This window comes from Antechinus flavipes, chromosome 1 (assembly GCF_016432865.1).
Source record: "Antechinus flavipes isolate AdamAnt ecotype Samford, QLD, Australia chromosome 1, AdamAnt_v2, whole genome shotgun sequence".
NCBI lineage: Eukaryota > Metazoa > Chordata > Mammalia > Dasyuromorphia > Dasyuridae > Antechinus > Antechinus flavipes.
In genome coordinates this window covers 309,577,553-309,590,916 of record NC_067398.1, presented here as the reverse complement: position 1 = coordinate 309,590,916, position 13,364 = coordinate 309,577,553, and the positions used below count along the sequence as shown (strand labels likewise).

At 40.2% G+C, this 13,364-nt stretch overlaps 1 protein-coding gene across 1 annotated transcript in view; it reads left to right on the top strand.

Annotated features, from left to right (window-relative positions):
* The window catches only part of SCNN1B (sodium channel epithelial 1 subunit beta), a 95,980-nt gene that overhangs the window by 56,988 nt on the left and 25,628 nt on the right, over positions 1-13,364 (top strand). The window contains exons 2-5 of the mRNA XM_051964806.1: positions 274-616; positions 2,450-2,732; positions 7,955-8,145; positions 13,168-13,271. Of these exons, the coding sequence (XP_051820766.1) occupies positions 306-616; positions 2,450-2,732; positions 7,955-8,145; positions 13,168-13,271 (889 nt within the window). The 5' untranslated portion in view covers positions 274-305. The remainder of the gene's footprint in view (positions 1-273; positions 617-2,449; positions 2,733-7,954; positions 8,146-13,167; positions 13,272-13,364) is intronic.

The window sequence follows — 13,364 nt, the reverse complement described above, 5'->3', positions numbered from 1 at the left end:
GACTTAGAGATACAGCATGCAAAGCATTCAATCAATCATCAATATTTATTAGGCACCTGTTGTGTACTAGGCACTGTCAATTGAGAAACAAAAGTGAAACGGTCCTTCCTTTCTGGGAGCTGACATTCTATGGGAAGAGATCACCTAAGAATACTTGAAAACACATTCAGTCTTGAAGGGCTGTCATTCTTATGGGAAAAGACCAAAAAACTATTGACAGAAATGCTGAAATTAATTTTGTGCTTTTCTTTTCCTCTCTTCCCCATCCCTCAGATCCCAGGGGATCTCATGAAGAAGCATCCAACATGCATCTGAAAAAATATCTGGTGAAATGTTTGCACCGCCTTCAGAAAGGGCCAGGCTATACCTACAAGGAGCTTCTGATCTGGTACTGTGACAACACCAACACTCATGGACCCAAACGCATCATCTGTGAGGGGCCCAAGAAGCAGGTGATGTGGTTTATCCTCACCTTGCTGTTTGCCTCCCTGGTCTTGTGGCAGTGGAGCAACTTCATTCAGACTTACCTCAGCTGGGAGGTCAGCGTGACCCTCGCCATCGGCTTCAAAACTATGGAATTCCCAGCGGTCACAATCTGCAATGCCAGCCCTTTCCGGTGGGTTTTATGTAGACAACCCAGTAGAGAATTCTAGTGGCAAAGGGATGAAAAAAAAAATCAAGGGGTGGGAAAATGTCAGGGTGGGGAACTCCAGGAATATTCAGTATTCACAATGGAACCCTAGAGGGAGATGCTGAAGTGGAGAGATGATACAGTAGACAAACAGTAGGGAATTCTGGGGGCTTTTCCCCCAAACATATGGGAAAAATTTTTGGTTTTGCCCAAAAAAAGTGAGATTTAAAGGATCATTTCATAGCTTGAATGAAGTCTTGCCAAAATCTGGTCATCCTCCTCTTCCTGCTCAAGATGGTTGCTAAATGGATAAAGAGGATATCTCAAAAGTGCATAGTTTAATCACTTGTAAGATTTAATAAATGAAAACTATTCTAAGGCTTTTGGGATATCTGGTATAAGGATCTTTTCTGAGGGAAAGGAGATTCTGAATCTCTAATATTAACCAATTTCTAAAATCAAGTTCAGTCTTATAGCTAACTTAGGTTTTTCCTCATCTTTGGAACTGTTTGTCCTCAGAAAAGATAGTTACAGAAAGGTGGATGGCATAATATAATTGAATTTGGAGTCTAAACCTAAGTTCCAATCTCACCTCTGGTTCTTAATCCCCACATAGCATAGGTAAACCCAGAATTCAAGTTTTCTCATAAGTAAATCAATTACTGGACATGGTCAATAGGAGAATTTGTTTTGTTCAGCTATGCATATTTATTACAAGAGTTCTGTTTTAGTTTTCCACTATTGTGGGAAAGGAGGGATGGAGAGAGGAAAAAAAGATAAATGCTTGATAAGTAAAAATGAAATAAAATCAGAATCTTGGACTAGGTGATATCTAGGTTCCTTATAGCTCTAAATTTATGTTTCTCTGATCTTTTCTGTATAATCTGTACAGACTTATAGATCATATAAACAGTAATAACTTAGATTTACAAAGCACTTTGTGAACATCTCATCTGCCCCGTTACATAGGAGAAAACTGAGGCCTCAGGGAGTCATTCCCCTTTCCATTTGTCTTCATCTTCCTTCATCTATATTCACTTTTAGCAGGGTTCACATTTATGGAACAAATTATGTGTGTAATTTTAGATTTCAATCTCATAAACTTCTTAAAAAACCTGGGCTGCTCACCAGGGTGCTAGTCTCATCCCCTGCAAAAAGTACCCAGAACAGAGCCATATGACCCTATGTTGAGGAGAACACAGATCTAGCATTGGTTGTGTCCCCTCTGACAAAGTTTCCCTTATGTCCTTTGTCTTGTCTTCATGTAAGATCTATATGGGTAGGGCTGGGGCAGGTGTAGATAACACCTGGGAGGAGTTCCTCAAATTTCTCCTCCCTCAACATGCACACCAAAGGGCGGTGTCTGGTTTGTACAAACAAAATCTTGAGCTGTAAGATTTTTATAACCTGTCTGCCAGGCTGGCTTGTTTGCCCTGTTCATCACCTCAGGACCCCAGCAGTCAAGCAGAACAGCCAACTGCAGATCTTTCTGGTTCCAACCTGTGATGGATGGCACAGCCACCAGCTTGTGCCTATGTCTCCATGCCCACCTGAAGGATCAGGGAGGTGAGGAGGGAGGTTCCCTCTCTTTGGTGGTTTTAATGTCAGCAATTTAAACCTCCCTAGTGCTTCCCCCTCCCCCTCCCAGCCTCCTGTGTTATATTAAGTCATCAATCAGGACAGTAGCCCCATCACTCTGGTTTTGTTGCCATCCTCCAGGAGGTCAGGATGATGTAGCTACAAGCTATTTAATTGAGTCATCCCGGGTACACCAGGCAACTGCTCCCTTCACCCTCATGACATACCTTATTCCTTTAGGTATTCTAAGGTAAAGCATCTTCTGAAGGATCTGGATGACCTGATGGAAGCTGCTCTAGAGACTATTCTAACACTCGAGTCTGGTCCTGGCCGTGTTAATTACACAGAAAGTCTGAACTTGACCATCTGGAACCACACACCCCTGGTGGTAATTGATAAACGAGACCCCGACCACCCTGTCATCTTGGACCTTTTTGCCTTTGGTCATAATAATTCTAAGGCAATCTCCCCATCTCCACATGGGAACTGCGATGCCCAAAAGTGCAGAGTCGCCATGAGGCTGGTAAGTGACCACCAGGAAGCATCGCCAAATGCTTCCTCCAGGACGACTACCCAGTGAGTGAGAACTTAGGCTGAAGGAACTGGGGACATTTATCCTGGACAAGAGACAACTGGGTAAGGGATTGAACAAGATAGTCATCTTCCATATCGAAGAGTGGTCTTGAGGAAAAAGGATCAACTTAATTCTGCTCAGACCCCAGAGGGAAGAAATGGGAACAGTGGGTTAAAATGACAGTGGCAGATTTCAGCTCAACATAAGGAAATATTTCTTATCAGAAAGCAATTTTATTAAATAGTGGACATAATAAAAAGAGCTGATACTTCAAGATAATAATTATAATAACTAATATTTGCATAGGACCTACTTACTATGTGCTAAGCATTGTGCTAAGTGTTTTACAATTCTTATCTCATTTGACCCTCAAACAACCCAGAGAGATAGGTGCTATTATTAACCCCCATTTTATAGATGAAGAAACATAGAGATGAAGTGAACTTGCCCACGTTTTCATAACTAATGAACAACTGAGGCTGGATTTTAACTCAGATCTTCCTGACTCAGGTCCAGCACTCTATCCACTGTGCCACCTGCCTGCCAATAGTACATTATGTCATTCTGCAAATAGTTTCACCAGCTGCCTTAAGAGTCAGCTTTCACTGAGGGCCGGATTTGTTTAGTCATGTCGCAGCAGGAATTCTTGGTTAGGCATGAGTTGGACTCGAGGACAAGAACATCTGAGATTCTATGACTTTGTTTCTTTCAAACCCTATATAGTTACTGAGAGAAGAAAAAGCAGATGCCAACAATCAAGTGTGACCATTTATTGAGCCACTAGTTGGCACAGTGAATAGAGAGAGCCAAGCCTGGAGTTAGGAAAACCTGGATTTACATCCAGCCTCAGATTCTTATCTGCCAGGGTTGTTGTTAAGATCAGATGAGATCATAAAGCACTTAATACGGTACCTGGCACATAGTAAATATTAATAAATGTTAGGTTTATCTTTTTATTGTTGATATTTTAACAACATCAGTATCAAAATAAAATCCACAAAATTAGAGTTTGATAGTCAGAAGGGACTTCAGCAGCCTCCAATGAAAGTGATCCCACCAGAATATACCTGACAGGAGATCATCTGGCCTCTGCTTATCTAAGTCTTCCATGGTGGCTAGACCCAAAAGTTCAAGGTAGTCCACTCTATTTGGGAACAGTCCAAACCAATAGCAATTTTTTCCCTGACATCAAGCCTCAGTTTACCTCTTTACATCTTCTTTTACAAGCTCACCAGTATGTTAAATGCTACAGATAACATAATAAGCCCTCTAGAGGAAGAAAGAGAGTGGTCCTCTCTTTTTGTCAACAAGTATTTATCTTTTTTATTAAGCTTTTTATTTTCAAAACTTAGAAAATTTTCAACATCCACCCTTGCAAAACCTTGTGTTCCGAATTTTTTTCCTCTCTTCTCCCAATCCTCCCCTAGATGCCAAGTAATCCAATATATGTTAAACATGTGCAATTTTTCTATACATATTTCTACAATTATCATCCTACACAAGAAAAATCAGATCAAAAATGAGGGAAAAAAACAAGAAAGAAAAAAAATGCAAGTAAACAACAAGAAAAGTGAAAATACTATGTTGTGAACCACACTCAGTTCCCACTGTCCTTTCTCTGGGTGCAGATGGCTCTCTTCTCACAAGATCATTAGAACTGGCCTGAATCACCTCACTCAACAAGTATTTATTGATTATCAATCCATTGTCTAGATTAAGAATAATTTGGGAGAAAGAAATGAGAAAGAGATGATGCCAGCCCCCTACAAGGAAATAAATGCCCAATCTCTGTTATATTAAGGGCATTAGGCCCAATGTCACATACTGAAAGTGAATGTGCAGGATAGACTAGACCCTATCATTTGGTGGAGAGGGAGGATGGAATACCCTTTTCTGGGTCAAAATCAGTCATTTTGGGAACTAAAGGCAGTGGTCATTTCCCCCAGCTAACTCAGGATCCTTCACACTGGAGTTTCTGTTTGGTGAAGAACAATTTGTTCCCAGTATCATTCCACAAGCTTGTAAGCCCATGATCAATATAAAAGGAGAATGTCAAACCCAGGACCTTGGAATTCACTGAGCTCTTTGTCTCTCTTTAAGTCTGAGAAATGGGAGGGAAGAAAGCCTCTAACTAGCACCTTCCTATCTCACACAAATGAGAATTTGGCTTCTAAAGATTTCTGTTTCCTGTAGCTGATTCTCCTAATCTCTCTCCCATTCTGCTACTCAATGAATTATGTGCATTTACTGAGCTCCTGCTACCTGCTGGGCATTGTGTGCGGAAGCACCTGGAAATGCAAAGATACAAGTGAAAGTTCTTACATCTCAAGGAGCTTACTTTGTAACTCACATGAATTGTTGGCCAGCATTAGGCATAGCCAAGATATTAGTGCCAGTTTTAGTCCTGATACTTTGTGTAACCTTGGAACAGTCATAAATAATAGCTAATATTTGTATAACACTTTAGAGGGTTGCAAAATGCTTTACAAATATTAACTTATTTTATCCTCTCAACAATCCTGTGAAATTAGTGCTGTTATTGTCCTCATTTTATAGATCGAGAAACTGAGGTAGGCAGAAGTAAAGTGAGTATTCTAGGGTTACACAGCTAGTAAGTATATGATACTGGCTTTTATCCTGTCTCCAAATCCAGTTCTCTGTACAATGCACCTCATAGCTTTTTTGGTGCCGGTTTCTTGATCTGGGAATGGAGGGGAAGACTTCAACCCCACTCTGTAGCACAGAGGATCTGATCCTATGGACTGAGATCTGCTGATAATGGTTTTCAAAGCTTAGGAGGAAGAACAGTCTGTTGCACCACTACATATCCACCATGGGAATGGCTTCCCTGAGACCAACCCTTCTGAAAATAGTGTGGCAATCTTGGTCAAATGCCTAAGGGTTACAAAGGCATATGAAAACTTTCCCTGCAAATCCTGGCAAATGGATCTAAGATTATATGGATGATAATTTAATTATACATACAGTCTTTTGGAGTGAGGGAGGGGAGTCCTGGGTTATCTCATATCCTAAGGGAATTCCCACAATTAATACAAGCAGACCCATGTTCCCACCTCATAGAGATTGCACAAAAGTAATCAGCCAGGATTAAAGGATCATGGATTTAGACGTCAGAGAGACCTTAAAGGTTAACTAGTCCAACCCCTTTATTTTACAGATAAGAAAATTGAGGCTCAAAAAGGTGAGAGTCTTGCCCAAAGTTCCCAGTACTTAGATTTAAACCCAAGTCTTCTGACTGCATTTCTATGTCCGCTATATCGTTCTGGCATGAAAGGTCTGTTTGTGTGTAAAACTGAGAAGCTCAGCCTTCTGCCATCAGTAGAACACACATCTCTAGCTCTGGAACAACAAGGCTGTGTTGGTTAAGCCCCTCAGTGGACACAGCTGTTCAGGTGCACATTGTTCAATGATTGACAATGTTGTGAGGCACAACAAGAAGAAGAAAAGGTGGAAAGCAAGCTGATAATTTTGGATATCCCAGGACATTCGCAAAATCCTCTAAGACCTTGAATGAGTCATTTTAAACTTAGATGCTAAAGCAGCTTTTCAAGAAAAAGGAAAGGATCTTGGTTCTTGCTGCTTCCTTGGGACTGGAGCTAAGTTAGATGTCAGTTATCTTTCAGAAGATGAAATCACCCTAGCAAGGTGACAAGGGTTAACCAGAGGTTGACACAGGAGCAAAAGCTCTTGGATCTGCCACAGAGTCAGCAGGAATACTCCCTCTTAGTAAACATTCACTAAGCACCTACTATGTTTCAGGCACTGTGCTAAGTACTGGGGATACAAAGAAAGTCAAAACATAGCCCTTATCCCCAAGGAGCTTACATTCTAATGGTTTCAAATCACGTAAAAACATCTGTAGGCTCTGATGCTTCTCAGAATCTCCCACCCATCTGTCAAAAACAGATCTAATTCTGCTATAGATTAAAACTGTGATGGACCAGGAAAACTAGGAAAGGCAGGGATGAAGATGGGGAAAGCGATGTGTATATTAAAGATGAGATGAAAACAGACTTCCCACATTAGCAAGGGTCTACTTGGTGGGGAAGTACATTCAGAGAACTTAACTGGGACTTGAGCAGACTGATAGTGAAACATGCTTTCTTTCAGCAGAAGATGGAGAACTATAAGTAAAGAATGAGGCAGGTCTTTTCAGACATAGCCAATGTGTTTGTTTGTTTCTTTGATCTAATTTATTATAAGCAAAGTTCTTAGTAGCAGTAGGAATCATTGAGAAGAAATACTTTTTTTTTTTAAAATAAGCAACATTTTTAAAAAGAAATCAGGTAATTAGGACAAATAGCAGGGAAAAGGACCACTCTTTTTTTCTGATTCATAAAGAAAAGTAACAGCCCCCAGGCATGGAGGAGACGAAAGGAAGGAAGGAAGGAAGGAAAGGGACTGGAAGAGAAGAAAGAAAAGAAGGGAGAAAGAAATGGAGAGAGGGAGAGAGAAAGGAAGGAAGAAGGGGAAAAGAGAGTGAAGGAAGAAGGAAGTAAGGAGGAAGGGAGGGATGAAAGGAAAGGAAAGCATTTATGAAATACTTACTCTGTGCGAAATATTATACTAAGCAAGCCAGTCCCTTCTCTCGTGAACATATATTCTAACAGAGGGAGATAACACATATAGGAGATTTGGCAGCCAATCAAATAGAAATATCTTTAAAGTGTAGCGGCAAGGCAGAAAGTAATACATCTTCTTTCATATCATTTCCACTAGTAAAACCTTATCCATTTCCAATACTGAACCATTTGTCTCAAGGGAATAGTCAAGATTGCTGCTTGGTCCTATGGAAGAAGGGGAGGCAGGATTAAGGTGGAGATATCAGAGACAGACAAGAAGTGGAGAGAATCTTATTTTCAGGAGGCAATGTGGGGACAGAAGTAGTCATACTGCCTTAGCATTTATCTTGAAGGAGTCCTAAAACAAAGCCCATAAGATGATATAGCTGGAAGACTCCTTAAAGAGTAAACTGTCTTATCCAGAAGAATGTAGATTTCATTATCTCCTAAATTAGACTATTGTCCATAGCACTCCTACATAGTGACCTGAGTGATGGGGGTTGGGAGAGGAAGACCTCAATTTGGAGGGTGACACCCTAAAATGTCAGTTCTGGTTCAGCACTGCCTGGATTTTTCCCCCATCCATAGTGCAGTCAAAATGGCACCATATGCACCTATCGGAACTTCACCAGTGCTGCCCAGGCAATGAAAGAATGGTACATCCTGCAGTCCACCAGCATCCTCTCTCAGGTGCCTCTGAAAGAGAGGATCCAGATGGGCTACCCAGCAAAGCAGATGATCCTGGCCTGCCTATTTGGGGCAGAACCTTGCAATCACAGGTATGAACACTTCTCTTTTTCTTCAGTCATCAACTCCTCCTCCTCTTCTTTCTCTCTTTCTTCTCTTCCTTTTCTTCCTCCTCCTCTTCTGTCTTCTCTTTCCTGCCTTCTTCTTCCCCCTCCTTTTCCTCTTCGTCCTTTCTCTTCTTCTTCTTTTCCCTCCTCCTCCTCCTCCTCTTCCTCCCCTCCTGAGACCCAAACAAGCTAAGTGACTTGTCCCTAATCATACTACAATAAATGTCAGAGCCAGGATTTGAACGAGGAGAGCAAAGTCTCTCCTGACTCCAGACCTAATATGACTCTTTCTGCTACACAAATGCTTACAATGTGCAAGGCATTAATGACATGAAGATGAAATACGGCACTATCCCTGCCTTCCAGAAGTCTATATTCTACAGGGGGAGATACACATACCCAGGTATCAGGCAGACTATGAGAAGGGCGAAAGAGAGAGCTCGACAATGTGCTCAAGGACAATTTGAACAGGTTCAGATCATCCTTCTCCTGGGACCATCAAAGAAACCTAAATATTGCCAGTTTCTTCAAATGATACCTCTTTAACATTATTTCAAATTCCATCACCATGATACTCATCCCCATATTTTTACATATGAGAAAACTGGCACCTAGAGAAACTAAATGATTTATCTAAAGTCACTCAAGTCATGAGTGGTAGAAATAGCATCTGAACCCCATTCCTCTGGTTGCAGCATTTTTTCCACTATTCCACACTACAGGACTGTGGCTAAATCCTCTAATCTACTCAACCTAGGGTGTGCCTCAAGCCCTTATCTATTAATAGGTTGTGAGATCTATTGATGGAGGGAGTTCCTCACAGTTCCCTGTGGTTGCAGTAATAGTTGATAAAATTCCAAGATCCACCTCTGTTAGGACTTACAAAGTATTTTGTTTACATTTTCTTATTTGGTCCTCACTTGTAAGACAAGTCAATTTTTTAGAAATTTTTCAGAAGAGAAAACTGAGGATCAAACAGATTGAGTGACTTGTTCATGATCACCTGGCTAGGAGATGCCAGACACAGGACTAAGACCACTTAAGGACTCTCCCGACTACATGTCCAACACACTTTCCACTGTACTAAAATGCATCCCTAAAGAAGTTTTGATACCATCTTAATGAGGTTTTCTCTAAAAGCTCCTTTTGTTACTAGATCTATCAGAAATCAAATAGACTAATCATTCTGTCATTATTAATATCTTTTGTGAGTAATCCAGTGTGTCAATCAGCATCCCCCAGTCAGCTGAAAGCCAAGCAGCGTATTCAAGTTATGTCAATATTTCCTCTTGCTAGTGTCTTTTTGCTTTTTCCTTGATTTGGAAATTAACTCAAGAACATCAAGTCTCTTTTTTCTCTTTCCTCAGTTTAATCTTCTGTTGAGTTACATGTTTATCTATTGTATATGCCAGTTGAATGTAAGCTCCTTGAGGGCAGAGTCATTGTCTTTCTGTGTATCCTCAGAATCTCAATGTAATGTGCATTGTAGGTACCTAATGAATGTTTGTGGGATTAAATTGGATGAAGTTTGTTTCAATCTTGTTAAAGGCAGAACAAGGAGAAGAATGGAGAAGAGTATGGTATAGTGTATAAAATTCTGGACCTGAAGTCACAAAGACCTAGATGCAAATCCACTCATTAAGTATGCAACACTGACCAAGTTACTTAGCCTATTCTTGCCTCAATTACCTCATCTGTAAAATAGGGATAATAATAACTGTCCTTCCTATTAACAGGATGAAATGAGATAATATATATCAAGGGTTTCACCCACACTAAAGACCTGGATTCAGATCCTGCCTAAATCACATACTAGCTGTGAGCTTGGACAAATTACTTAATTTCTGTATGTCCCAGTTTTTATGTATAAATGGAGATAATAAATGCATCTATCTCACTGGGTTTTATGAAGATCAAATGAGGTAATATATAAGCATGAAAACTTCACTAAGACTTTTCTTAAAACTTTCACTAAGACCCAAGCATTAATAGCTTAAAACTGCACTACATTTTGGGACCCCAAAGCTATAATAGGTTTTTAAGTTTTAATAGCTTAAAACTGCACTAAGTTTTGGGACACCTACTATGTAAAATGTTTGTAAAATGTAAAATGCAAATCTTAATGGGCCATATAAATGCTAGATAGTTTTATTGAATGTTAGTCATTACAATTGTTTATCTAAAGAAACACCTGAGAGCCATGGAATATCCACACCTTTACCATTTGGGGGAATTCTGTTTTCCTTTTCTCAACTATTTTTCAGTTTCTTCTCAAACCTTTCCCACCTGCTAACTATCAAGACAATTCCAAAGGTATTGTACTGTGGAATGAGGATGGGCTTTAGTCATAGGATCATAGATTTATTACTGGAAGGAATAATAGACATAATCTCTTCTTACCAACAAGAAACGGCCAGACAAGTTAAATACTTTCTCAGTCACATAGCTAATAAGAACCTGAAATGAGATTTGAACCTAGGATTTCAGGCTTCTGAGTTCAGTTCCCTATTCATTGTACTACTCATTGCTTCTCAGGTCATAGACCTAGATTTAAGTTTCATACTTATTAATTGTAGGATCTTGGCCATATCACTGAAGTTCTCAGTTTCCTCATTAGGAGAGTGTTGGACTAGAGAGTCCTTCCAGCTCTGTAATTAGAGCCTAAGTGCCACTAAACATAACAACCAGAAGACAGATCTCAGAGAGACATTTTTTTTTCCTGATTTATCTTATTGTTCCCTCCCCTTTTTGTTTTTGGCACCTTGAATTGTTCCATGGGTGTCCCGGAAGCTGCCTTTGCTTCAATAAACTGAATTATCAATGAACAAATAGTATGTATTTGGCCAAAGTGGGGAGCAAAGCAGAGATTGCAGACTTAACCTGGGGTGGTGATGTAGGCCCGCCCTGCCTCTCTTTCCACAATATTGTTTCCCCAGGACTTCGGTTCAGCACTGGGAACAGTGTGTCCCTGGGAAGGGAGAACACCCAGAAGGTGTGTTTTCTCCATCAAGGAAGAGCCTGGCTCCAATTCATTTTGCCAACCCTAGTCCCTCTGGTCCTTCCTCTCTGCATTGGGATCCTTGTCTGTGTTAGGATACCGAGTCAACAGCACTCTTGGTTTGCAGATTGGAGGCCTATTTTGGCCCAGGGTCTATATTGAGCCTGGAGATTGTCTACCCCCAAGTGGTGACCCCTTGAGAACTCCCCAACATCCTGCCCTCTTTCCAGGTCCTACCTGAGTAGACCCAGCAAACACCTCCTTCCTGTCATCGCCATTCACATGTCCCCAGTGCTATGACAAACATAAACACAAGGAAGAGAGGAAGCTTTGTTTGACCACGACAGATATTGTATTTCAATTTCCTCTATTTGCCTGGGTTCCCAAAGTCTTTTTTCCCAGCCCCTTTTTCTTAAATCTGTTCCCTTTGACAAAATGTGTTGACGATATTTCAGCTTTTACCAAGACCACAGTCACAAAGGATTGCCATCTTCCAGAAAAGTGCCTCAAGGAAGGGAAGCTAAAACTAACCAGCCATGTAGCTCTCAAGGTAGTTGCTGCCTGTGATAATGAAAAGTCAATTGTTTTTAGAAATCAGTATAATGATCAAGGAATATGCTTAGCATATAGTAGTCACAGGTGAAGTCCCTGCTTTACACTGGATGTTTTCCTGAGCATGTCCTCCCCTTCTACTAAACACAGGAGGGCTGAGCGTAAACTGTAGTTGGATTGGATTCAAATAGGTATTAGGAACAACTATATAACTATGCAGGTTTGAGGCTATGAAATTCTGTTGGTAATGAGGGCAAATGAATTGGACATAGAATTGGGAGATCTGGTTTCCAATTGTGGCTCTGTATTTCAATAGATTATCTGGAGCAATCTACTGCCCCGTAATTTTCTCATTTTTTAAAGAGATTTGGAGTAGATGGTCATATGTTTCCTTCCAGTTTTATGATTGTTACCAAAAGAGATGGTAGACAATGTTCATTCCTGAGGAACAGGTAATAAAATGTGTTCTTCTTTCTCAGTAGAAGGGTTAAAACCCACAAGATCAGAATGGTGCATATTTTGTCTAATATAGTTATCTCTCGGGTGTCTTTGCATAAGTTTATTCTTTGTTGCAAGGGTAGGATTCAGGCGATCTCTGTCTGATTTGTGGCTGGGATGGAAGGAGAAATATCCCCAAAAGGACTATGATGCATTTAAAAATCTTATTTAAGAACAAACCCAAAGGACAAGGAGGAGAGTGAAGAAGTTATATAATCTCTTCTGGAGATTTTAAAGAACTCTATATGAGTTAGTGGGGCAACCAAATAGAATCAGGAAGATTCATCTTTATGAAGTCAAATCAGTTTTCAGACACTTACTAGCTGTGTTATCCCAGGCAAGACACTTAACCCAGTTTGTCTCAGTTCCTCATCTGTCAAATGAGTTAGAGAAGGAAATGGTAGACCACCTTTGTTATCTTTGCCAAGAAAACCCCAAAAGGGGTCATGAAGAATTGGATGTGACTAAACAACATCTAAGTTAATGTAGTAATGAATACACTCTTCTAAACCAAAACTTCTTAAACTGTGGGTCACAACTCCATATGGGGTCATGTAACTCAATGTGGGGGTCACAAAATTGTGACATTATCAGCAAATGTTTGACTTGTATAACTTTTACGTACTTGATTACATGGGATTGTATAGAAATTTCTTGGGCAAAAAGGAGTTGCAAGTGGAAAAGTTTAAGAAATCCTGTTCTACTCCATCCCCCTGACCTATGACTTTAGATTTGGCAATGAAGAAGAGGAAAAATTCTGTTCCAATTGAATCAGATGAGGTGGTCCAGGATTGAAGAGTAAGCAAATTTAGGTGCCAGCAGTGATACCAAAAACTGATACCAAAACCTATCCTGGGTATTTTAGTGTCTGTGGTACATACCAATAAAATGTATTTTTAAAAACACTTAAAAATATATCTATCATGTAGCCACTATCACTAATAAACACTTTTTTTTAGGAACTTCACTCCAGTATTTCACCCAGACTATGGCAACTGCTATGTCTTCAACTGGGGCATGAAGGAAAAAGCCCTGCTTTCCTCCAACCCTGGAACTGAGTTCGGTAAGTTGTACAAAAAGGCAAATGCAGGATAGTCATGTATCAGAATCTTGACTTTTCAAATCTGATATGACCCAACAGCCATTTGTTAAGTGC